The sequence below is a fragment of the Ictalurus furcatus genome, chromosome 9 (assembly GCF_023375685.1).
Source record: "Ictalurus furcatus strain D&B chromosome 9, Billie_1.0, whole genome shotgun sequence".
Classification (NCBI taxonomy): domain Eukaryota; kingdom Metazoa; phylum Chordata; class Actinopteri; order Siluriformes; family Ictaluridae; genus Ictalurus; species Ictalurus furcatus.
The window spans coordinates 21,899,238-21,926,173 of record NC_071263.1 but is presented as its reverse complement, the minus strand read 5'-3'; the positions used below and the strand labels follow the sequence as shown (position 1 = coordinate 21,926,173).

The following is a 26,936-nucleotide window of genomic DNA, read 5'->3' as shown; positions in this document are numbered from 1 at the left end:
ACATTGTCCACTCTTAGAGATGAATGTGTTATAATATGTCAGTGCTTCACTGTTTGTGTGAATGTGTGTGAGCGTGTCAGACAAACACACCGCAGGCTGCAGCACTGGCGGGACACTGTGCTCTTCGGGCAGGTTATTGAGTGCACGTTGATAGGGGAGAGTATCTCTACAGCTGCTCCATTGCACATAATGCATTTTTTAGCAGCAACCTGTCGATAGCTCGACATGCTCACAACAGGTCACCTTTCAGTCTGCTGGATACACCACAGGGCTGGCAAAGAGCACACAACAATTTATTAAAAGCCTCAAAAAAGTGTGTGTGTGAGAGAGAAAGAAAGAGAGAGATGTGAGTAGATACCAAAACATCCAGTTTTAGACCCTTTATTTACAGTCTACCTGAAACCTTTATAGTACTACATCACACATATTTAAACCCTCAACACGGGACTCAAAGTTACTGAATGCAATGCAAAATGCGAAATACGAAACAGCTGAGTTAGAGCAGCACCTCAGCTTGGCTTGTTAGCGATCTACAAGATGATGAGCGCAATGGTGTTGATGGTCATATTAGCATACAAGTTGAAGGTTTGGAACCCTGTATCCCACTGGCTCCACTATTAGCAGGCAGTTGAATGTCTGTTCATTGTGGGTAATGTAGCAAACTGGTAACTAAAGTGAAAATAAACTAACATGTCATTATAATAAGGTTTTATAATAAGTCTTCTGTGAATTTCATTACAAAACAAACCTTGTACACCACAGTTATGTAATTCGGTTATTACAGTGACATATCACTGCCATACTGTAGGTATTGATAATCACATTTGCAAAAATATATAATTGACTTTACGTATGAGCCAGAAGATCATATACAGTATTGTATACTTACAGTTTATAGAAATTAAAACTATACACAGCTAATTCCTATATTATTCCTATATACAGCTAAATAAAATTCCTTTTAAGGGCCAGAGAAAGTATACATAACTATAAATAAACTGTAAATATACATAATTAAAGTTTAATGTCACTGCTATAGTTATTAATTAAATAGATCATATACAGGAAGTTGGAATGTTTAAGAGACAGAGAAATATATATATATATATATATATATATATATATATATATATATATATATATATATATATATATATACTGTCTGTAAACCTCCACTATAAAATGTTATACAGCAAGTCAGTGTTATTACCAAGTCCCAGGTGTGGGAGGTTTAAAAAATGATCAATTTGAAATATTGTCATCGAAATTGATAAAAATAATTTTAATGACAGCTGACACCAGTTGAAATATGCAGTTATAAATGTTTATGTAAGCTTATATCAGTTCTTATGAAGTGCTTTTCTAGATAGTCATGTAGCTATAAGTACAATCACCTAGTTAAATATGGGAAATAAACAAAATCCCCCTTTCCTTTGTAAAAATGGATTTGATTAGCATATTGTTGCCTAATAAATAAATGTGGCATCAGACACAGGAAGATAGCTGTAGAAATCCAATTTGTTATTACCTATAATCCTCTGTTTTGTCTCTGAGCAGTGTAAATTACATTTACGCAACAATCCTCCGATTCTCATATGCATATATCCTCGAGCCACATCGATAAAAATGCAGCAAAGCATTTGAGAGTCCGTCCATCTCTAGGTAGTAGCCTTGGTCCAATTAAGCCCGGTGCAGAGTAATTAATGTGTCAGAGCTGGAGGAGAGGATGAGGGTGAGGGTTTAAGGAGGTGATGATGAAGACTTGAAGAAAAAGAATGTGTGTGTGTGTGTGTGTGTCGGAGCCCCTGCTCCTTCCTTCTGTCCTCTCCCCTACTTCCTAAAGATCATTAATCTAATTGGTGCCAGTGGGGATTTCAGATCATCGTGGACAGTTTTGGGGGGTTTTTTTTCCTCATGGTGAGACTTACTGAGGATGGAGGCTTGTTAAAAACTGAGGCAAGTAAGCCATGCAATGTGAAGGAGACAATTTTCAGTTTATCCGCTGATTTCTGATTTCGGTAGAATATTGGTAACTATGAGCTTTCTATAAAGCATATTCACAGATTATCATAAATTATTATAACTGTACTTAGAATTCTTTATAAGTTTCTAATGCTTCCTTGTAACTTTAAGAATGCCTCATAAAGCTCTTATAATGTTCTATAAATAATTCCTTTGATGACTTTTAATCACGTTGTAAGTGTCACTACAGTATTATAATACAAGGTGCTGTACTGCACCACCGTAATTATACCACAATTTTCATATATATCTTAAAAATAAAAATAAAAACATTATGAATATTTAAAATTTCATCACTGAGTGCTGCAAATAAAGAGGGAAAACATGCTTAACTTTATTTTAATAATCTAATAGCGAAACACTTATTTCCACATTAATTACAAGAACACATACAGTACAGACACATTAGTGAAGCCTGAAAATGTTTAAATGTCAAAAACAATAAAGTCACATTACAAAATGTCATCACGGAGTGCTTCCAAAAATGAAAAGGACACACGTATGTAACCTTGGAGAGGAAGGAAGTTATCTCAGGTGCTGCATATGTGTGTCATTTTTGGAAGCATTCTGGTGATGATATTTTAAATGTTAATAATGTTTTATAATTGTTCATTAATATTACAATCACTTGATAATTATTCACCAGTCATTATTAGTTATAAAGGTCGGTGCAGTACAATACATGTTGTTATAATGAATACTTATAGTTATCAAGGAATTATTTCTATCACATTATAAGAGCTGTATGAGGCATCATTTGAGGTACAAGCAATGATTCCCAACTTCAGAAGAATTTTAAGCATAGTTGTAATAATTGATGAATATGACATGCATAGAAAATATTACCAAAAGTATTAGGACATCTTACTATACATACTATGTTTATGCTAAGATCATCTGACAGCTCAGGACAGGGATTAGAACAGTTCCTGTGTCACTTTATATTGGTCATCATTGGCTACAGTGACATGTTGAATGAAGACTTGTTTTAAATCTGTGACAGGATTATGCAACTATCCATCAGTCTAATCATAAATCCTGGAAGGAATGTTTCCCACCTTTCCACTGCTCAATCACGTATTTCTGCTGTCTGTATAATGGCATGGCGTATGTGTGTGTCGTCTCGCATGCAGTTTGATGTTGTTACTTCACATTAATCTAGATGACTAACTCTGCTGCCTCCTAATTTTGCCTGTCTTCCACCCCTTCTCTTCTCTGCTTTCAAGTTCTTGCAATGTATGAAAATGTTCTTAAGTGTCCTACACCTGGCTGCACAGGGCGCGGCCATGTCAATAGCAACAGGAACTCACATCGAAGGTAAGAACTCGGCCGATATAGGAATTGGTTCTGTTCTTTATTGCTGTCTGGTGAATTTATTTATTTATTTATTTTGTGTACTGAAGATATTATTATTTTGATTATTGTTGCCATTCTGAATGATCTGTTATCAGGTTTGTTGGTTTGTTTGTTTAAATGTATATTTATTTTAATTTATTTATTTAAATATATGTATTTAAATCTTTACGTTTTATTTCTTTTGCATAATATCCGTGCCCACAATTCCTTTATGGGAACAGAGCAATAGGTTGTTACACTTGCAAAGTCATATTTGTAGGAAAACTTACAAAGAATAAGGTTAGAGGTGGAGTTAATATTATTACCTTTACTTGCAAGTACATGTGAATGATGAAGAAAAAATACACTGTGTTAGATAAAAGTATCTCAGGTTATGTCTTTCAGTCCTCTGTCAGCCTTCCGCCTTTAATTCTCTTAACTCTTAGACCTGTGCTATGAGCGAGAAAGTGTGGTTGACTGCAGAGCGTTCAGGCCTGGAGAGTCTGAATGAACACACTCTGTTCATAGGGACATCCGGGTTTATTCGTGCAGAACAGGAGTATTTATACACATAGACAAACAGCAGTGCTTGGGCAGTTTCTACTTGTGAAAGGGGCTAGACAGATTCAGCCACGCACACAATCATACCACAAAAATAAGTCTCTCAAGGTATGGAAAATACATGTGTCGGCTACAATAAAGGATGGCAGTTGATCAGCTTATCAGAAGAGGTAATTAAGTGAATACATTCATCATAGGTATTTGATAGCAGTTCATAATATAAGAGAATACATGATATAAGAGAATTTCCTTCACACTGTAAAACCGGATAGTTCATTTAACTCAAAAAAATTTGAGGAAACTAATTACCTCAAAATTTTTAAGTTATTAAATGAATTTCTTAAAGCCAAATGCACTTAAATATAATAAAAAAATTATTCAAACATGTTATATTTAAATGTATTTGGCTTAATGAAATTGATTTATCAACTAAAAAAACATCAGTTTCCTCAGTTAAATGAACTTATCCGGTTTTACAGTGTATGAACCATACTTGTTGAAATTCGTACAGATCTTTCATGAACACAGGTTTGAACATGAATACACGTTTCCCATAAATATACTGAATGTTACATAAACAGAAATTTCTGATCATTAGATGTAATGTTTGCATTTGCACACGCACTACTGTATGTGTATATATTCTTTGTCTAACTACAAATGCCGCATTGTTTTTATAATATTGTAGGATCCTTATTTGCAATGCAAGTGCAATGCAATTATTTCTAGGATTTTACAGATTAAATGTCTTAGAATCTGTCAAATGGGAAACATTCTAATAACATTTACCATTAGCTGGATTTATATTTATATGTGTATTTTTATGTATAAAGTATTTACTGACTAATCAGTTAAGGTATATTGGAAAGGTATATATTAAAATATATGTTCTCTTATTATTATTCACTGTATGAAATTTACCATAAGATTTACAGTGAATGATTATTAAACATACATGTGTACATACAGTAAAGTGCAGCAATATGTTTCCAGTAATACACTGTTAATGTAAAATCAGCTACAATCCATTATATTAGTCCATTTAGCTGATGCATTTATCCAAACTGACTTGCAATGGAGACAGGATAGAGCTGAGCAGTTGAAGGTTAAGGGTCTTGCTCAAGGACTCAACCATGGCAGCTTGCCAGTGCTGGGATTTGAACTCACAACCTTCTGAGCTGTAGTTCAAAGCCTCAACTACTGATCCACCATTTCCCTCAACAAGCTTGCACTGATTCAGCCACCTCTACTATTGCATTAACTCATGCTAAAAGATGAATTTCAGGGCTTTATTAAACCGTATCAACATCAAAGAGGGTTGGTGTGCACCTAAAATAGCTGCTAAAGTGAAGGGCACAAAAACGATTCATTAATTTTCAGGTGTTGACAGAAAGAGAATCTTTATCATTCTCACTCCCGTCTAAAATGCTAGATACCACTATAAATTGTGTATTTTTTTTTGGTATTTTACTGTAAACCAATGCACTGATTAACAGTATTACAATTGTTTTACAATTTACATGATTTGTATAGTGATTTTTTTGTATTAAAATAAAAAATAAATAAATAATTTTATGTTAGAGAGTTTTGTGTCTATAACAAAGCCAAAGAGCGTCTAAAATATAGTCATTTTTAACAAAATGCTCAACCTTGCATATACACCAATACTTAACCCATAGAAAAAGATTAAGCATGTGTCTGTAGCTCTGACTGGGATGATAAATGCCGAGCTCGCTGTAGTCGTTCTCTTTAATGCATGTAATTCTATTCTGGGGTGCTGCTGCAGTGGAGGTGTGACGGTCAGCAGCTGGTGTGGGATGGTAGGCCTGGCACCAGCCATTAGCACGTCTGTGACACCCGAGCAGGAGCACCAGCTGCGCATCACACACACACACACACACACAAACACGCACACACACACACAGTCACTCTGAGGAATGCACCTGCTGTAGAAGAAAAGACCTAACACACAAATCCACACACTTTTAACTCTTACATCTGCACTCACAAGCGTGGAAATGTGTGTACTCAGGCCCCAGAGCAAATTGCCAGTTTGTCTCGTGTCGTTTGCACGTAGACAGACCTACATACACCTTTGCTGTTATTTTGTTCCTTCTGCCTGCTGTGAGAAAACTCTCCGCTGAGTTCCTTTAGCACTCTTAACGGATCACAACAAGAGGAAATAGTGACTCTAAATGCATTCTCATGGGAAATCACAGGCACAAGTCTGGAAAGGAAGTCTGAAATCCACCTGTGGAGTGTATTCATATTGTCTTAGAAATGTGGAGTTATATGTAATACCACCACCAAGCTATAATACAGACCTCATAAAGCTGTAACTGGTGTTGCATAAACTGTTCTCCTGATGATTGTTTGAGTGATGATAGCTTCTGTTATATATACTGTATAGAGAGTGACATCATATATGTTGATTTTCTTTTTTTTTTCTTTTCATTTTGTGTTGTGTTAACGCAGTCTCTCGGGATGCCCGATAGCAGCCGCTGAGAAACTGGCCAAAGCTCATGAGAAACACCAAGCCTGCAATGGAACTAAATCTAACCAGGCATCGGACCGAGTTCTGAGGTAACACACCCATCATGGATGCTTCAGATTAATATCACAGGCTGTTAGACGTAGTGTATATTATTTAATATCGTTAGTGGGTCATTAGTGTCACACGGTGGTGTAGTGAATACAGAAGCATGGCCATCTCACAGCTCCAGGGTCCTTAGTTTGGTCCTAAGCTCATGTTACTATTTGTGTGGGGCTTCACATGTTCTCACAGGGGTTTTCTCTGGGTTCTCCAGTTTCCTCCCACCTCGCAAAAACATACTGGTAGATAGATTGGCTTCATTAAATGGCCCCTAGCATGAATAAGTGTGTGTGTGTATATGTGTGTGTGTGTGTGTGTGTGTGTGTGTGTGTGTGTGTGTGTGTGTGTACAGTGTCCTGTGATAGATTGGCTTCCCATCCAGTGTGTATTCCCATCTCACTCACAGTGTTGTCAGCATAGGGTCCAGATCCACAATGACTGTAATTAATGGAGACATCAATGTATTGTCTATAGTTATTCAGTTCACCAGCATTCAGTCATGTAATGCTCACATATTAGACTCAGTGTATGTTACCATCATTCTTTTTTTTTTGCTTCAAACTGTTTTAAAGCAAAAACTGATTTGAAGATATTTGTTCTGAAGTAAAAATAAATTAAGCCAACGTACATGGATTCCAGAGACTGAACTTGGACTTGTGTTCATAATATCAGAATCTGACTCAAATTTACATAATTTCACATGCTCTGGTGTATAAACAGTCTGTGTCCATAATTGTTTCTTCAGCATTAAATAGCATCACTCAAGCTATGCTACTACAGTTTATGGCAATTCAGGACAGGACCCCGATTCCCAATTCCCATTAATCCTTTTATTCAAGACTTGAGTTGAGCTTTAAGTGCAGATTAAAGACTTTGGACTTGATTTGGATGTGAGGGTGAGATTCTGACTTGGACTTTAGAGTCAAACAAAGGCAGCATTCCAGGATATTCTTGGAGTGTATTCCAAAAATATTAGTGCTTTTAATAAAAATAAATAAATAAATAAATAAATAGCACCACCAGGGTCGGGGGTTCGATTCCCGTGGCTCTGTGTGTGCGGAGTTTGCATGTTCTGTGGGGGTTTCCTCTGGGTACTCCAGTTTCCCTCCCCCAGTCCAAAGACATGCATGGTAGGTTGATTGGCATGTCTAAAGTGTCCGTAGAGTATGAATGGGTGTGTGAGTGTGTGTGATTGTGCCCTGCGATGGATTGGCACCCTGTCCAGGTGTACCCTGCCTTGTGCCCGATGCTCCCTGGGATAGGCTCCAGGTTCCCCGTGACCCTGAAAAGGATAAGTGTTTTAGAAGATGGATGGATGGATGGAAAAACAAAAATATTAGTGTGTAAAAGGGCATTTCTGAAAATACCCTCAAACTGCATTTGCAAATAAACAATGTACAACAGGAACAAGCCTGATATCTGAAAAGAGCCTGATATCTGAAAATTTTGAGCAAAAACAAAATCTAAAATGTCTTTCCTACACAATTTTCCTATAAATATTATATGTGGAGGATGTAAAAAGATTATATAATCTAAAAAGCACCAGCCAAAAATATACAGCAAATAAGAGACTGCAACAGGTACTGGCTGTCATAATTTATTCCAAAAAAAAAAAAAAAGATGTGTCATGTCTATTTGTTATTCATATCTAATCAAATGTTTTCAGCTCAGCCAAGACAATAAACAGTTGTTTAGATTTGAAATGTTTAATACTCACTTTTTTAAAATAAAATGCTTCTTACTAAAACTACTTAATTACTTATATGATGTATTCCATGCGATCCTGTTAACCATCCTCTGTCGGTTGCTCTTTTAGGCCCATGTGCTTTGTAAAGCAGCTGGAGATCCCGCAGTATGGCTATAAGAACAATGTTCCCACCACCACCCCACGCTCCAACCTGGCCAAAGAGCTGGAGAAATACTCCAAGACCAGCTTTGACTACAACGGCTACGACAACCAGAATGTGTATGGCAAACGTGCCATCGCTCCTAAAGTTCAAGGACGTGACACATCACCCAAGGGATACGATGGTAAGACCTGCAAAGCCATTTTATCTTTCTATTCTTCACATCTTCTGACATGACTAGTGAACATCATGTTTTTCAAAGTACAGGACATGTTTTTTTGGCTTCATATAATTTTAGAATGAGACGTCCTTTTAGCGAATACGAATTTAGTGAATACCAAATGCACTGATGCTACAATGGTGCTATTTTATGACTGTTCACGCATTTTCTCTAGGCTTTAACCAAGGGAATGTAAATGTATGGAAATTATATAGTAGCAGATGCATAATGAATGACTGGGTAGAGGCAAGTCAAGGTCTAGTCTCCAGGCCACAGCTAATTGCAATTCTGTGTGAATAGCAACCAGTTCCCCGGCTGCACTTTAATGACTGAGAGAGGAGTGGGCATATAGAGAGAGATACAGAGTGAGGGAGTGAGTGAGTGAGTAAGAGAGAGAGAGAGAGAGATGGCAGCAGGAAACTCAGTTGGAGATGCCACTTTGATGCCCGGCTGGTGGCTGTGGCTCATTGTAACTTTAGTCAGATGGCAAATAGTGCAGCTTTCTCACCTGAAGCTCAAGGATGCAGCTCAACACAAGTGCTCAACCCCACTGCTTTTATTCTACCTCACCTTACAGCTCACAATAATCAGGCAATCAGAGAAATCTCCGGGGGCCTGAAATAAGACTGTCTAAAGGTGAAAGATACTCTAACTAGTTATACTTTATTATTAAATTCTCTACAGACTTAAGCATGATGTTCATAAGGTGACCCTACATCTACATAAAACACTTAAACACATAGGACCCTACATAAACACTTTATGACATAGACCTACATAAACATTTGTCATAAATTGCAACAAAAAAAAATCTAATTAAGTACAGTTTCTCTAACCTCTGGCATCTGGCATACTTTCTGAATGCATAGTAAAGGTGTAAACTGTAGCAATCATTGCACTAAAATGTAAATAAAAACAGAATGCCTCTCTTTTAGAGACTCGTAAATCTAAAGTTGGGACGTTTCCATGCTGGGTTCCCGCTCTGTGCTGGACCTGGAATGAATAGTCCCGCAATGAGAGGAGCCACCAGGTTACTCTAGCATTTGTGTCTTTCGCCCTGGACATCCACTGCAAGGGGGCATGGTCGGTAATCAGGGTGAAGTGGCGCCCTGCCAAGTAGTACCGGAGCTCCTCTATGGCCCACTTTATTACGAGGGTTTCTCGTTATATGGCAGCATACTTTTGCTCGGCAGGGGTTAGCTTCCCCTCTAGGCTGACCTGGTGTTCCTCTTTGTCGAACGTATGGGCCTCCAGCCCTGTCTCAGAGGTGTCCATGTGGACTGTGAAGGGCAGGTTGAAGTTGGGGTTCTTGAGGACTGGGAAGCTGGTGTGGGCCTTTTTGAGGGCCTGGAATGCCTGCTCCATTTTGTTGGTCCACCGCACCCGGTCCGGTTGGCCCTTCTTGTTGAGATCTGAGAGGGGGGAAGCTACAGAGTAGAAGTTAGGCAAGAACCTTCTGTAATAGCCCGCCAGCCCCAAGAAGGCACATACCTGTTTTTTAGATGTGGGCCGGGGATAGTGCTTCACGGCCTCTGTTTTCTTCTGTTGGGGTTTCAGGAGGCCCCGGCCGATGCAGTACCCCAGGTATTGTGCCTCCATCAAGCCCAGGTGACATTTCCATGGGTTGGCAGTCAGTCCCGCTTTCCATAGGCTCCCTGATACCTTCCTGAGCTGATGGAGGTGGTGGAGTGGATGATGACATCGTCCAGGTATGGCAGAACTGAAGGTGGTTTTGGCCTTTGGGTGACTTGCCAGTATCCCTTTGTCAGGTCAAGAGTGGATATAAACCGGGCTGTCTCCAAGCACTCCACCAGGTCATCTACTCTGGGCTGGGGGTAATTGTCAAAGTCAGAGATGGCATTCAGCCTTCAGAAGGGCTTCAGTACCACCATGATAGGACTGGACCAGGGGCTGGCGGATTCCTCGATGATCCCATCACGAGCTTCCGGGACATGATAGAGCTGCTGTCTAACCACCACCCCCAGTAGAGTCTTGATCTTGTGCTGCACCAGGTGGGTCAGTCAGTGTGGTGGAGAAGATGTGAGCATGTTGGTCCACTAGTTCTGTCAGCTCCTGTTTCTGTGGCAGGCTCAGATCTTCACCTCGTTGGACCAAGGTACACTTGGGGGGACCTGGGGATACAGTGGCAAATGTGGAGACTACCAGAACGGGCTGGACCCATTTCTTTAACAAGTTTATATTTAGTTGAGTGCTTGCATGCTTATCGGGTTGTTGTAGGCAATAGTTCACTGGGCCTACTCTCTCCAGGACTGTGTAAAGGCCCTGCCAGCAAGCCAGGAATTTGCAGGATGTGTTTGGGAGTAGGAAGAGCACTTGGTCACCTGGCTGAAATTCCCGGGGCTGGGCCGGCCGGTTGTATGCCTTTTGCTGGTTTCGTTGGATGGCCTCCATGTGCTCCCTGATGATCAGCATTGTTCTGTCAATCTGCTCCTGCATCTCCTTGATATATTAGACTAGCGAGCGATACAGGGAGGGTTGTTCTTCCCATGCTTCCCGGGCCATGTCTAGCAGCCCTCGGGGTCACAGTCCGAAGAGAAGCTCAAAAGTGGTGAAGCCGGTGGAGGCCAGAGGGGTGTCTCAGATGGTGAAGAGCACATAAGGAAGGAGTGGGTCCCAGGAGTAAGAGTTGGTCGGTGAGCAGGTCTTTGGGGATCCTAACATGGCTGAACAGCAGCACGAGCTCCCTCACTATATCTGGTGGCATAGTCCAGGATCACCAGGATCAATGTACTCATGGCCCCAGGCAGATTTTGGGAGAAGCCCTACCAGATCCATGCCTATGCACTCAAAGGGGACACTGATAATGGGGAACAGGATGAGGGGTGCTGGGGGTGACTTCCTGGGCTCGGTGCGTTGACACTGGGGACACTGCCTCCAGAAGGCTCAGACCTCTGCGACCATACCAGGCCAGATGAACCTGTCATGCAGTTTCTCTAGGCTGCTCCAAGGGCCCAGGTGTCCGCCCAGTGGATATGTGTAGGCCAGGTGCATTAGGGACTGGGTTTGGGAACGAGGAATCACCAGCAGATCACAGATTTGGCCCTGGCACTCTGGTCAGTAATAGAGGAGCCTGTTATCTACTAGGAAGAAAGAGGCTGGGAGAAGTTGGTCAGGGATCTACCTGTCGCACCTGGCCCCAGCAGTGTCTCAGCCGGTCGTGTGAAGGGTACATCCGGCCATCCAAGGTTTCTTAAGTGGCTGACAGGATGCCGGGTCCAGCTCAGGGGGCATGGACATGTCCAGTGGTGTCTCATAGTTGGGGTGGCTGTCTGTGAGGTTCCTCTCCCTGTAGAACTCAAGGTCTGGCTGGCTCATTTTAATGTATGTTTAGGGTCATTGTCCTGCTGGAAGATCCAACCACAGCCCATTTTAAGCTTTCAGGCAGAGACAGTGAGGTTTTCATTTAGTATCTGTTTATATTTGATAGAGTCCATGATGCCATGTATCCTAACAAAATGACCAGGTCCTCTGGCAGAAAAACAGCCCCACAACACTTGTGTTTGTTTTTGGGTGAGAGTAAAGGCTTTTTTCTTGAAACCCTTCCAAACAACTTGAGGTGATGTAGGTGACTTTGGATTGTAGTTTAGGGGACTTTATGACCCCAACATGCAATTAACTTCTGCAATTCTCCAGCTGTGATACTTGGAGATTTTTTAGCCACTCGAACCATCTTTTTCACAATGCGTTGAGACAATATAGACACATGTCTCCTTCAAGGTTGATTCATAACATTTCCAGTTGACTGGAACTTCTTAATTATTGCCCTGATGATGGAAATGGGCATCTTCAGTGCTTGTGCTATTTTCTTATAGCCATTTTCCATTTTGTGAAGCTCAACAACTTTTTGCCACACATCACAGCTATATTCCTTGGTCTTACACATTGTTGTGAGTGAATAAGGGAATTTGGCCTATGTATTAACATATTACTATGTATTACCGCATATTATACCCCTGTTAAACAAGAGGTCATGGTTGAACAATTTCCTGTTCCTAGTCACCCAGGTTTACTAAAAAATGTAAAATTTCAATTGTAATATACTTCAAATATATTTTTCCTCATATGAATTCATAGGGGTGCCAATAATTGTTGCACACCTATATTTAACGAAGGTATTTTTTTTAATAAACCTGTGTTGTGTTTGCAATTGTTTGATATCCATGAGAGCAGAATATTTTTGTTTTGTTTTTTAACAAAAGATCAAAAGGTTTACCAAGGGTGGCAATATTAGTGGAAGACACTGTATATCATAAATAATCATAAATTAAATAATTTCATAAATAGGTTGAGAGAGAGATTTACCAAAGCTGCTCAACTTATTTATGAAATTATTTATCATTGATCATTTATGAAGGTCCAATATGAATACCTAACAAATCAAAGAATTACTTTATGTATACTCGTATAGTGCATAATGAGGAGTTAATACCAACTGTATCACAGTCTTACACGTTACTTTTACAGTTGACAACTTGTTTAAAGTGAGCAGTAAGCTTAGCCGAAGAGTGCTTGGTAAACTTATCTTTTAAACCAGTGGCACATTTTTTCTTTACAAAGATCACAGCATATTATCAAACATTAAACATTTGGCATTATTTTATTTATTGAAATCACTAGTTATCTCTTATTATTAATTTCTTTACAGACTTCACATTAACACTTGACTTAAGGATGATGTTCACAGGGTGACCTGAAATATACATAAACCCTTTATGACATATCTACATAAACATTTGTCATATATTGTAAAAGAAGAAAAAAATCAAATAAACGTAAGCACATCTAAAATAAATAAATAAATAAATAAATAAATAAATAATATATTTTCAGTGTTCCCTGACCTTGGCATTTGGCAGTAACTTTGGCGTACTTTCTGAATGCATAATAAAGGTTTAAGCTGGAGCAATCATTGCACTATAATAACAGAGTTATATTGTACGCATGTGTTATAATAACAGAGTTATATGTGCTATACAGTATATAGTGACAATTTTGTGTTTTATATATAATAGAGTTTTATCAGAGCTTGACTGTTTATGAAATTATTTATCAATGATTGTTTATGAAGGTCCAATATAAGAACCTACCAAACCAATTAAAGAATTACAGTGTATATAATTGTTATTTAATGTGTGTATTTATAGTGCATAGTGAGGAGTTAATACCAACTGTATCACAAACTTCTGTGCTACTTTGACAGTTGACAACTTGTTTATAGTAAGCGGTAAGGTTTGCAGAAGAGTGCTTGATAAGCTTTTTAAACCAGTGGCACATTTGTTTTTACAGAAGATCACTGCATATTACCTAAAACATTTGCCATTATTTTACTTACTGAAGAGTAGTAAATTTTAAAAAATAAATTATAAAATAAATCACGTCAAACATACAAGAAATTACAGTTTCTGAACCTTGATTTAGTATCTAGTGGCCAAGTTGTGTGCACAATTAACCGTTGGCACAGAATAACAAAATAAAACATATATTATTTAAATTTAGAAATTATGAAAAAAAATAATAACTCTCAGCAGTAGATCCTATTAAATACTATTACATATTTTAAGTGATTAACACGATAATGCAGTCTTTTTGGCAATATGCTACACTGCAATTTTTACTTTATATATCATTGATTTTTTTTCATATTAATATTAATGTTTATAAAATTGTCTCTTGAATATATTGCATTTTGTCAGTGTTCATTATAAAGAAAATATATTTTTAAAGATAAGTGCTTGTCTTTAAAAGCATTCGGCCTAGGTCAGATTAAGCAGCTGTATAACCCCGCTCTGAATACAAAGAAACGTCCCTGTTTAAACTTAAACTGCTAATATATATATATATATATATATATATATATATATATATATATATATATATATATATATATATATATATCAATAAGGTCCATAGTGCATATATCATAATGAAAAGGGAGATCACATGGCAAAGTGCAGGAGACAAAACAACTACAGGAGTAGAGGGATACAACTGAAAGAAGAGCTGATATTTTTTAAACTGGGATTTGAAGGACATGATAGTGGAGATGTTATGGCGGCTCTGTGGGTGGGTTCAATAAAATTGAATGACCTGCCCCCTTCAGAAGAGAATCGATATTTCAGAAGAAGTAAACCTTTACTACATGATCTAGGAATACGTTGTGGGCAATAAAGATGGAGTAGCTGAGCTAGTATTGTGAGACACGATCATGTAGGGTTTTAAAGGTTAGAAGGAGTATTTTATACTGAATAAGGGCTGTAACTAATTACCAGTGTAGGTGGTACTGAATGGGGGTGACAGTGTAGGCATATTGTGTGGTGTTCAGGACAACTCTAGCTTTTGAATATATTGCAATCTGGCAGAGTTAAATTTGACAGCTAATTTGGATTTAGTTTTAATCTCTTGGACAAAATCTTTGGACAAAAATACATAATAGTTTTAATTATTTTATTATTTTCACCATTTGGTTATTGTTAGTTATAGTCTATATTTAGTTGAATAAAAAGCTACAGCATAGTAAAACTAAAGATTGTAGTCCTTTTTTTCCCCTTTTTATATATACATTTTTACACGTCAATTATATACACCTTAATTCTTTATTTGGTTTAGTGGGTGCTTACATTGGGCCTTCATAAATGATAATTGATAAACAATTCCTGAAATAGTTGAGAAAACTCTGATAAAACTCTGTTATTGTGTATAATACATAACTCCGATATTTAAAACATATGTATGAGTATATATATGTATAATTTTCCAAAATGCAAAAATTCATAATTCCTAGGTTTTAATTCCTTCTTACATTGAGTGCCAAATTGTTTCACATATCGGGAATTGTACATGCCTATTGCAGACTTGATAAAACACAAAGCATTTCTTTTGCTTTGCGGTGTGTGTTGAAATAAAAGTTCTTAAGCCACCTGAAATCACAAAGCTATGATTGAGTTTGTAACACACAGCAAACTCTATATTGCAATCAATAAGGTTGCTAAGGTTACCATCTGAAGTGGGAGCATTACATCATCTCCATGCTCAGTTCTTCAGCATGCATACTGTACGTAATGTGCATAATGTTATTACATTTTGTTATATACTTTGAGTAGAAGAGTCTTCATCATTTAAATTGATATTACTCTCTTAGCTTTTGCCAACAAAATGACTACTACATTCTGGCAAAATAGCAGTAGTCAAGATGAGATGTTATAAAACCATGAACCAGGTCTGGAACTAGTTCATTCATCCTTTATGTCAAATAATGGATGAAGGTCAGAAAATGAAGTCTAGACAAGAAAGCTAATACAGTATGGGCTTCACCATGAGTAATGGGTCAAAAGAAACACCAGGGTTTGACAGGATTAACTAGCACTCCATCCATATCAACACTTCTGAATACAAATTACTAGACATCTGGACCCAACCAGCAGAATTTCTCTTTTTGTCAGAGTTTAGAAAAGTAAAGCACATCTGACATGTGGGGGGAAAAAATAATACATCAGTGTTGGAATTATACTGAAGCCCCTAGGGTTTCCTAATAATGTGATTTGCTACAGGAAACAATAATATCCTTTATTTTATTCCATCTAAATTTGTTTAATCTTTACAAAAGTGACTAAAATGGTTCAAAGGAATACTCCAATGGTTTTCAACCAAATAAACCAAATATCTATTTAGTATAATTGTAGCAATTAGCAATGTAGCATGTGCAATTAGCATGGAGAATAACTTTGACATGTTTATCAGTACTGAAATAAATAAGTAATTAAGAACAGAACTCCTGCACTTCAGTCCATATATTAGTTTATACAAAATACATATTTCTGTATGATGTGTTCAGAGTAATTTATAAAGTAGTCCCTAAATCTGTGTTCAAGAGGGAGGAGAGAAGAGAAAAGGTAAATGAATCACATGAATATGAATCACATGAAAATGAATCACATGAAAATGAATTACATGTAAATGAATCACATGTAAATGAATCATATGAAAATGAATAAATAAATTAAATTAAAAGAGTGACAAAGGGTGGCTACTTTTTCAAAGCTTCAGTATCCAGAATGGCTTTGGCTTTGGTATTTTGATAAAACTACATAAGATAAGACTTTCTCTCATGTCCTTTTCATGCTAAGACCTTGATCATTAGAGTCTTTTTCTATTTCCTTTTGTGTTCTAAAGTTCCGTTTTCTAAATGTTTATTGAGTTCCCCAACAAGTGCTCTTAGACTATAGAAAACAGTTTAAAATGAGAAATTTTCCATTATTTTTTTTTTCATCTTGCTTAATGATAATCACGCATACACTACAAATGTATAGGCAAACAGTCTAGTATTCCTTTAAAACTCTTTTTAGCCATATATACAGTATATATCTTTTTATGTGTGTCTTCTCAGCTAAGCGATACTGTAAGAACTCCAGCTCGGCGAGTAGCACCACCAGTAGCTATGCTCCCAGCAGTAGCAGCAGCCTGAGCTGTGGAGGAGCTGCAGGAGCAGGAGGAGGAGGAGGAGGAGGAAGCAGCGCCAGCAGCACCTGCAGCAAAAGCAGCTTTGACTACACGCATGACATGGAGGCTGCCCACATGGCCGCTACAGCCATCCTCAACCTGTCCACACGATGTAGAGAGATGCCTCAGAGTCTGAGCGGCAAGCCACAGGAGCTCTGCACACAGGTACAGACAACAGTCACTGTGTTTTGCATGTGTGTGTGTGTGTGTGTGTGTGTGTGTATGTGTATGTGTGTGCGTGTTTTACAAAACTCAAAAAAAAATTCTTGTGGTTCCTGGATGTCAGCGAGTGTGTGTAGGAGTGTTTGAATGCTATATCCGTCTATTATGGTGTTACATGACTACAGCAGGTCAAAACTTATATATATATATATATATATATATATATATATATATATATATATATATATATATATATATATATACTATCGGTCAAAAGTTTAGACACACCCATTCTTTATTTAAATATTTTCCCCCACATTTTAGAATAATAATGATGTCATCAAAACTCTGGAATAACACAAATGGAACTATGGGAATTATGTTGTGATAAAATAAAATAAACCAAAATAATTGAGTATTTTCACATCTTCAAAGTAGATGCCCTTTTTGTCTAGAATTTCCAGAAATATATTCTTGGAATTTTTTCAACTGATTTCTTGAGGAATCTCCCTGAGATGCTTTTTAAACAGTATTAAAAGAGTTCCCACCTAACTGGCTGTTTTTCGGAATATTTTGCTCCAAATCATTCATTTAAAAAAATATATTTTTGTAAATAGTTTTCTAATGAAAGAAATGAATATGTTGGCACAATTATATTTTTGTCTACAACACCGATCTCAAACATTTAATCATACACCTTCAGATCAAAAGGTTTTTAATATCACAAGAAACATTTCAGTCAAATGTCTCCAGACTTGAACGGTAGTGACCGGTAGTGTATTCCAATGCAGTCGCTGATAGGAGTTGTTGCAAGTGTACACATCTTAATAGGTCATTTTATGTTATCCTGAATGTCTCTGTGCTAAGAATGCATAGAAATAGTAGAATACTATAAACTTACTAAGTGTTTATCAGTTCATTTTTAAATAGGATGTAATGCTTTCTAACATTGAAGCATTACATTGAAGTAAAAAGTAATTATGTTAGGGCAGCATGGTTACACAGCAGATATCTAGCAGATTTAGGGTCTCTTGTTCAATCCTGAGTTGTCTATGTAGAGTTTCTCATGTCCTCCCTATGTCTTTGTGGGGTTCCTCTAGGTTTTCCAGTTTTCTCCCACCTCCCAAAAACATGCTATTAGGTGGACTGGCTATGTTACAAATACAGGGCTAAAACTGCAGAGAGCTTTAGAGTGGCAAGTGTTCAAATCTCTAAAGGGACCCATGGATCAAGATGTTAGAACACCAACTACAGCGTAACCTGGGGAACTATAGCAACCAATATGCACAGAGAATGTAAAATGGATTCTCATAACAAACCACATCATATTTTAGAAGAGTTTGGCATTTCTCAAAACATATTATTGTAATTATTATGTGAAGATTACTCAATTTTAGACTACTGTTAGTCTGTTAGAGGATAGGATCAACTTGTGTACCTGGACATTAGTGGGGTTTTTTTAATCAGTTTCTGCTGAGGCTGTAAGCAGACAAATATGCAATTTATCTCTAAACACATTTTGTTCAAACTTGTTCGCAAACCGATCAAGCGTAAACTCTAACCTTCAGAATCAGACCCACTACACCGTATTGCTGGCTGCCTACTATACTGCTTCACTATTTCCTGATGAAGTGGAATACTAAACATCTAAATATAATGTGAAAACACGCATCCAGCTGAGAGATGATACAACAGCTTCGACAAACACAAATTGAACTCACCATCTCTCAGTGTCACTGAGTAGCTGTCTCGTCTCAGTATGAAGTGATCAAATATGTAGATTGCTCGTGGTGTCACATCAGATATTATAACAGTTCAGATTTTAATTCAAACTGGCACTTATGGAGAATATGTAACTACTTACCTTTCTGTTAGGCAGTGTCACTCACTGCTGCTTCTTCAAATTTATAGCTATGAAGGATCTGTTGGCTCTGTAATGAATTTCTATTGGATAATGTCTTCCTACATTTAAAGATGGATAGGGACGCGCAAACAGACAGTGTAAAAAAAAACAAAAAAAAAACATGGCTACTTACAGCTTCACACTTCAGTTGATGGTTTTTACCTGCAAAAAGGTGGAGGAGAGGATGGGGGAAGGTTTCTGAAGGTTGAGGTATTCTTCCCAGTATAAAATGCAGTCCCTCCTCTATTCCTAGAGTTTAATTCACCCATTCACCAATTCACCAGTACCTTAGACTGACGAATTTATACAGGCATTTATAGACAACAAGTATTGACGTATATTGAGGGATTCCTTTATACAGAAGGAATTAATGTTTCTACTTTTACAACATTCTTGTGCCTGATAATCACCCATACATTACATACTTTATATGATATGAAGAGATTAGATTGAAAAGCACTGGAGTCATTTAATGGTTATTACAATGAGTATTCATGTAAAATGGTGTAAAAATTAATGAGTAACATGATAAATGGGTGGCTCTATACACTATAACTGCCAGTTAATTAGCTATATCAATCTAGTAACTAATAAACTGGGAAGTCTGTGTATGTATTTGGCTCCTGTTCCTCTGGGATTCACCAATAAGGTAGCCAGAATAACAGTGCAGCCAGTGTGGCATCTTTAGTCACCAAGAAGCAGAACTGTCTGCTTTCCTGTGGCCTGATTGGATATACACAGCTCAAGTATTAACCACACACACACACACACACACACACACACACACACACTCACACTCAACTGGCATTGACACTAATGGTGAGGTGTGCCAGGATGGAAGGATGGAAAGGAGAGGGTTGGGAAGGAGGGATGATTGCATATGGTGGGTGATCGGAAGTGCCGAGAGCGAGAGGGCTTCCTCTCTCTATCTCTCTTTCTCTTCCTCCTCCATCCATCTCCTGTCACTCTACAGAGAGGAGTGGGGGAATGAGAGAAGCAGCTGGCCTGCGGCAAAACCCATCTCCTCCTGTCACAGGCTGAGAGACAGCATGGTGCTCCTCTCCGCATCTGACGGCTGTGCCTTCACTGCGCCTTCACTTCACTTCCTCTGATTATTTCACATCGAAAAATAACTGCCTCAAATGGGGCCATTTGTCATGCATAAAGCTGTGGAGGAAGCCAAGAGGAAGCAGAATGATCATAAGATTCCATAGCTGCTATAAATAGATTTCATATTATTAATAGGTTAGAGTGAGTCTGCCGTGTACAGTGGATCTAAAACGTCTACGAACCCCTGTTAACATTGTAGGTTAAAACTGTTTTGTGATGTAAAAAAAAAATAAATGAAACCAAGATAAATCATGTTAAAGCTTTTCCCACCTTGAATGTAGCATAGCAGCGAACAAAATTCAAGTAAATACAAATAGAAACATTTTAGGCACAAAAAGAAAAAGAGAAAAACTTACAAAACCCTGCTTGTACAGCTGTACATACCCTTTTATAATGGAGTATGTGGCTGTGCTCAGAATTAACCAATCCCATTCATTCTCATGTTCAAAGGTAATTATCATTACTTTTGATAATATTAATTATCAGTGAAGTGATTCTGATTAACCCCAAACCAAGATTAGCTCTTTCTGCAGGATTTTCTTGACATCTTCTTGGTTTCGTTAAACTGTTGAAGCTATGATTTACAAAGAGCTTACAAAATCTGTACAGGATATCTTTGTCAAAAAGTATTGGGGTACAAAAGAATTTCCAAAAAATCAGATACCATCATCGCATCGAACACTGTGAAGGCCATTATCAACAAGTGGAAAAAATTAGATACCAACATGACCAAGAACAGGACATCATTTTGCAAAAAATGTGGAAAATGTGTTATGCTCTGATGAGACCAAGACATAATTCTAAAAGATGTGTTCAGCACAAAAACAAGACAGCTAAAAATCACCCGAAGACCTTCATACCCATGGTGAAACATGGTGGTGGCAGCATCAGGCTATACGGTTGCTTCTCTTTATCTGGATCTGGGGCTCTAGTCAAAATAAAGGGAATTATGAATAGCTCCACATACCAATCTATTCTTGGCACAAGGCCTCTGTTAGATAACTGAAGATGAAGAAAATATTTCATCTTTCAGCACGATAACAACCCAAAGCACAAATCCAAGTCAGCAAAGGAATGACTTCAGAAGAAGAAGATCAAAGTTTTGAAATGGCCCAGTCAAAGCCCAGATCTAAGTCCAAGAAAACACGTGGAATGACTTCAAGAGGGCTGTGCACAGGAGATTCCCTTTTTGATGGATCCAATTTGATGGATCTGGAGCATTTTTGCAAGGAAGTAAGAAATAAAATTGCTAAATGAAGATCCAAAAGATTGAGTGCTGTATTGTAAGCAAAAGGTGATTTAACTAAGTATTAGTTAAGGGTTTTGCAACCAGGTTATCTTTTCTTCCCCAAAAATATTTGTTATTTGTTTGTTATTTTTTTCCATTTGCTCTTGAATTTTGTTGATTGTTATCACATTTACCCTGCGATGGATTGGCACCCTATCCAGGGTGTACCCCGCCATGTGCCCGATGCTCCCTGGGATAGGCTCTCAGTTCCCTGTGACCCTGAAAAGGAATAAGTGGTAGAAGATGGATGGATGGATCACAATTAAGGTGGAAAAAAGATCTGACTTATTTACTTTGGTTTAAGGTTTAAGATTTATTTGGTTTATGGTTACTCACATATACTCCTCTTGATATTGCTTATTTGTACTACATGTTGTGTTGTGTCCTGTGTTTTTATTGTTTGTATTAACTTGGTAAGCTGAACAGTGTAAAAATCCCAATAGGCTTGTTGGACATGGCCAATAAAGCTATCTTGATCTTGAGTCATGGAAAGCAGAAGCTCATACATACAGTCAACATTAGAATCAGATTAGATTTATGCTTAAATTAGCTAGCTTTATTATTGAATGGCAGCTATCTAATGTCACTGTAATGATAGGTACCTAGGAGAGACCATCTGCTGCAGAGTTTGACTCACCACCTAGACAAATGGTGACCTTTTTCTAGAAGGTCAGCAAGTATTTTTCCCAATGGCTGACACACAACATGTTCTGAGATTCTGATTCCACCCACCGTGAATATCTTTTCATGGATTAAAATCTTGAAATACAACCAGCAAGGAAATAATCCATCCTTAAATCCATTTTCCATAGCCCTTATCCTACACAGAGTTGCAGGGGAACCTGGAGCCTATCCCATGGAACTCAGGGCACAAGGTGGAGGACACCCTGGATGGGGTGCCAACCCATCGCAGGGCACAATCGCACACACATTCACATACCACGGACAATATGGAAATGCCAATCAACATACAACGCATGTCTTTGAACTGGGGAAGGAAACCAAAGTATCCCGAGAAAACCCCCCGAAGCACAGGGAGAACATGCAAGCTCTGCACACACAGCGGGATTCAAACCCAAACCCCGGAGGTGCGAGGCACACATGCAAACCACTAAGCCAGCATGCCCCCCAGCAAGAAAATAAAATCATCATAATTGGGGATGAGAATATGATAGTAAAGACATTTATTGAATATTTTGGGTTTTTTTAAGACAGACATTAATACATGATTCCGCACTGTCTGTGTCTCATGTCTATAATTGTCTGGAAGAAATAAGATCAGAGAAGTGTGATGGTGAGAAATGACCTCTTTCTTCCTGTGTACTCTGCTGGTTAGTTCCCATGGTGATGCAGGTCAGGGTCAGCTCAGGCCAGGTGGACTGAGGGAAAAGAGGATATTCTAGGCAGACTACACTATCCCCTATTGCAACCCACTGCTAATGATATCAGATGCAACTATTTTGTGTATCTTAGATCCTAGGTCTTGCTTCCTCTCATTTATCTGTTTATCTTGCAGTGGATCTTTTTTCTCTCTTGCTATATATATATATATATATATATATATATATATATATATATATATATATATATATATATATATTTCAAATTTGTGCTCCATCTCGAATGTGGTTTTTCTCTGGGAGGCGGGAATTAAAGGAAAACATATGGACAAAAAGAGCCAGAGGGAAACTGCTGTAGTGTGGCGAGCGAAATATGGAATTAGATAGAGAGAGACAGAGAAAGAGAGAGGGGGGACGGGGGGGTGTTGTGGAGTGCTCAGTGGGGAAGAGAGAGAGAGAGATCGCAGCAGGGAGCTCTGTGAGAGAAAGACAGAAAAAGCAGCTAACTTACTCCCTGTTCCACTGCTATTCTAGACATTATTCACAATGAAATCCCTGTCTGCTGATCTCAAAGTGCTGACATGCCTAAATCTCAAATTTTATCACATTGTATTTTTTATTCTTATAAACAGCAAACCTGTGGATGGCAGTACAGAAGGCCTTAAATGTTCCTCCTGTGTTTAGGTTGCACTAATACACACTGCACAGGCTGTTGATAACATTAGGTTTCTCATACATATGTCAGGTTTCATACATTTACCTTCACAGATTTACAGTAATTGCCAAATTCAGCTGTTCTTGCATTTATATATACATATACATATATATATAATACAGTGTGCTGATTTAATACCTAGTAAAGAAATGTGTGCATTATGATCTCAGATGCAACTCTCATGCTACTAATGTATGGCGATAATGTAGGCACTTTAAACCTGAATTATGCTCCTGTCATGGGAAAGTCCATGAATGTTGACACATCCAAGAAGATTAAAAACAAAAAAAGTATTTCTGTACACTCTTTAGAAATCTATATATTTAAAAAATCCTCTATAAAACAATCCTTTATAAAATAGTATCCAATATTCCAAACAGAATCCTTTTTTATTTTTATTTTACAGCATTTTTTTTTAATTTTTTTTTTGCTGTTTTTCATGCTCAGCTACACTCCTATCTAACATCTCTAGCTTCAGCTTCAGCTTCATTTTCACCCATCTCTGCAATGTTTCCACTATCAGTTATCTCAAGCACTTGATCTGCAGATTAAATATTTTATTTCACACCCAATATTTGCTCCAAGACTTTGTGTATGCAATGGAAAATTATAACCTGAACAATATTAAGACCTTATATACCAATATACCAATATTTAAAAATATTATATCGAAAGTTGTTATGCTAAAGTTGATTTTATGATACAATTTGTATTTTTAAACTCTACTATTGTTTAAATTTATGTAACATACTCACAGTATGAGTACATTCGCTTTAAATATGGATAAAAGAGTACTTTTTCTCTTAATATGGCTAAAGCAAATAATAATCAATATTGATTGACAGGTTGACAAGATAAATCTAGGAAACTGACGACTTTTTTTTGCACTCTTCCTTAAAATTCTGCTTCATTGTTGTTGGACTTTTTTTTTTCTACATATTCAGTGGCTACTCCTTAATGTTCATTGTATTACTGATGGCATATACACACACACATATACTCAAATACAAAAGCAGAGATGTATAGTATCTTATGGTTTTGTGAAACAAGGACAATCTGCAGAGAATGGAAGCAAACAGAAACAGAGATATTTCCATCTCCCTCTCTCTCTCTCTCTCTCTCTCTCAACATGTCTTTCTTGCTTTATTCTCCTGACTCTCTCCAAATCCTTGCTTTTGCTCTTTCACTGTCATCTTTTTTCACATCACCTCTCCTCCAATACCCTTTCATCTCCTCTTTCTTTTTCTGTATTTCCTGTTTTTCTCCTCAAACGTCCCTCACCAGATCGTCTTATCTTCTCCTAGCACTCTTTTCCTTCTGCTCCTCCTCTATTCCTCTCTCGGGGAAGAAGGCCGTGCCTACTTCAGGTTTAATTCCAAATATAGATGCAGATACATATTTATGCAATATCTTAAACATTTGATTTTTTTTCACGAACACATCTCTAGAAAACTGAACACCTCACACCACTAAAACTAACACTAACACTGTACACATTTCAAAGTGGTATTCGCACTCTTGAATCTATTCTTCTAAAATATATTTAATACACACACATTTACAATCACACCTTTTGAATTATTCTTTAAATTTGTGTGCAATAAATCACAAGTATTTGACACAAATCTAACAAATCCCAGTTCAACCTATGTATCTATTCCTACAATATCAGGTGAGATAATGTTCATTCGTTCACAGGCATTGTGTTTGACTGACACATGCAGCTCTTAGTGATTTTTCAGCATTCCCCCAATCGTCAGGAGATCACAAGCTCAAATCCTCAGGAGTCCAGGAGAGCATAATTGCCCTTGCTCTCTGGTTCGGAGGAATGACGTTCCTCTTTCCTTTGTTGACAGTTAATAAAAGGACAGTTAATGTTTACCTCCAAGCATGTCCAGGCCATTCTAAATAAATACAAATACAGATATGAATGGAAGGTGCTCTATTGGCTGTTATTGTTGTAGAAAGGTTGCCAGAAAGGTTCACCAAGTTGAGACTAAGGCTACATCCGTATTAATCTGGATACATTTGAAAACGCATCTTTTTCTCTATGTTTTGGCCTTCCGTCCACACTGAGACGGCGTTTTTGTCCAGCGAAAACTGAGCTTTTTCGAAAATGCTCTCCCAAGCGGATGAATTTGAAAACGCCGTTTTCATGTTGTAGTGTGGACTGACAAAATGGAGACATTCAAAAACAATGACGTATTTTTAGTCATGTGACCCATTCAACTCAAAACAAACAAGATGGTGGACGATGTTGGTGGACTGCAGTTGATGTGCCTGCTATCCAGTTTGGTAGCATTGTTATAGATTAATACCACTTTGTGCAACCTTCAGATTGCATTTTTAAGTAAACACCTGGCGGAAATGACACAGGCTAAAGCTTCTTATGTTTTTATGCATGCGCAGTCTAGGGATGTAAGTGTTGTCCGACGTTTCAGTGTGGACGAGCAATTTTTTGGCAAACATTTGAAAACACCAGTGTAGACGGAGAGCGTTTAAAATGGAAATGCAGGTTTTAGATCGATCCGGATTAATGTGGCCTGAAGGTGTGTGTCAAGACTCACTGAAATTTTACTTTCATGTCAGCAGACAGATATAAGACACTCTCTGGACAAAGGAAATTCATTCACATACATGCCATTAATATTAACATGATGCTTTTACAGCATTCATGCATGCATCTTTAGTAACTGCCTGATCAGGACTGCAGTGCTTTAAATTGGGCTACTATGTTATTTCTATTTTAGAAAGTAGAACACACACATATTATATATATATATATATATATATATCAATCACAGGAAGGTATTGTACACACTAAAATAATAACTGCCTGAGTGAGATTAAAAGTTGAGAATAATTATGAACATGAGTGATGTAGTTCAGGAAGAGGAAGAGGAACTGTCAGAGCCAGAATTCCCAATTCACAGACATGGAGGGAGGGAGGGAGGGAGGAAGGAAGGAAGGAAGCCGAACCTCAATCCCCAGAAGGAAATATTTATTCTTTTTTTAGTTTTTCAATGTTGTTTTAACAAAATCTGTAAAAACCCTCGATTTTTTATGAGGACTGGGTGATTGTGAGGACTTTTGACACTATCCTGCAATATTATTTGTCTTGCTTTCCTTGTGAGGACCTTCCATTCATATAATGCAGCTAATTTGTTTGTTTCTTTGTTTTTAATAAAAGCTGCAGTTTTCCTCATGGGCACCAGCCAAATGTTCCCACAAGGTCAGAATTGTCCAATATTCCTACCTTTGTGGGGACAAGATACGAAAACGTGTGAAAACACAAACACACACACACACACAAAAACCCCACA

General features: G+C 37.8%; 1 protein-coding gene across 1 annotated transcript in view; it reads left to right on the top strand.

The window, feature by feature from the left end:
* The window catches only part of myt1lb (myelin transcription factor 1-like, b), a 114,413-nt gene that overhangs the window by 71,950 nt on the left and 15,527 nt on the right, over positions 1-26,936 (top strand). Inside the window, exons 9-12 of the mRNA XM_053632407.1 lie at positions 3,249-3,339; positions 6,394-6,501; positions 8,328-8,542; positions 16,983-17,260. Of these exons, the coding sequence (XP_053488382.1) occupies positions 3,249-3,339; positions 6,394-6,501; positions 8,328-8,542; positions 16,983-17,260 (692 nt within the window). The remainder of the gene's footprint in view (positions 1-3,248; positions 3,340-6,393; positions 6,502-8,327; positions 8,543-16,982; positions 17,261-26,936) is intronic.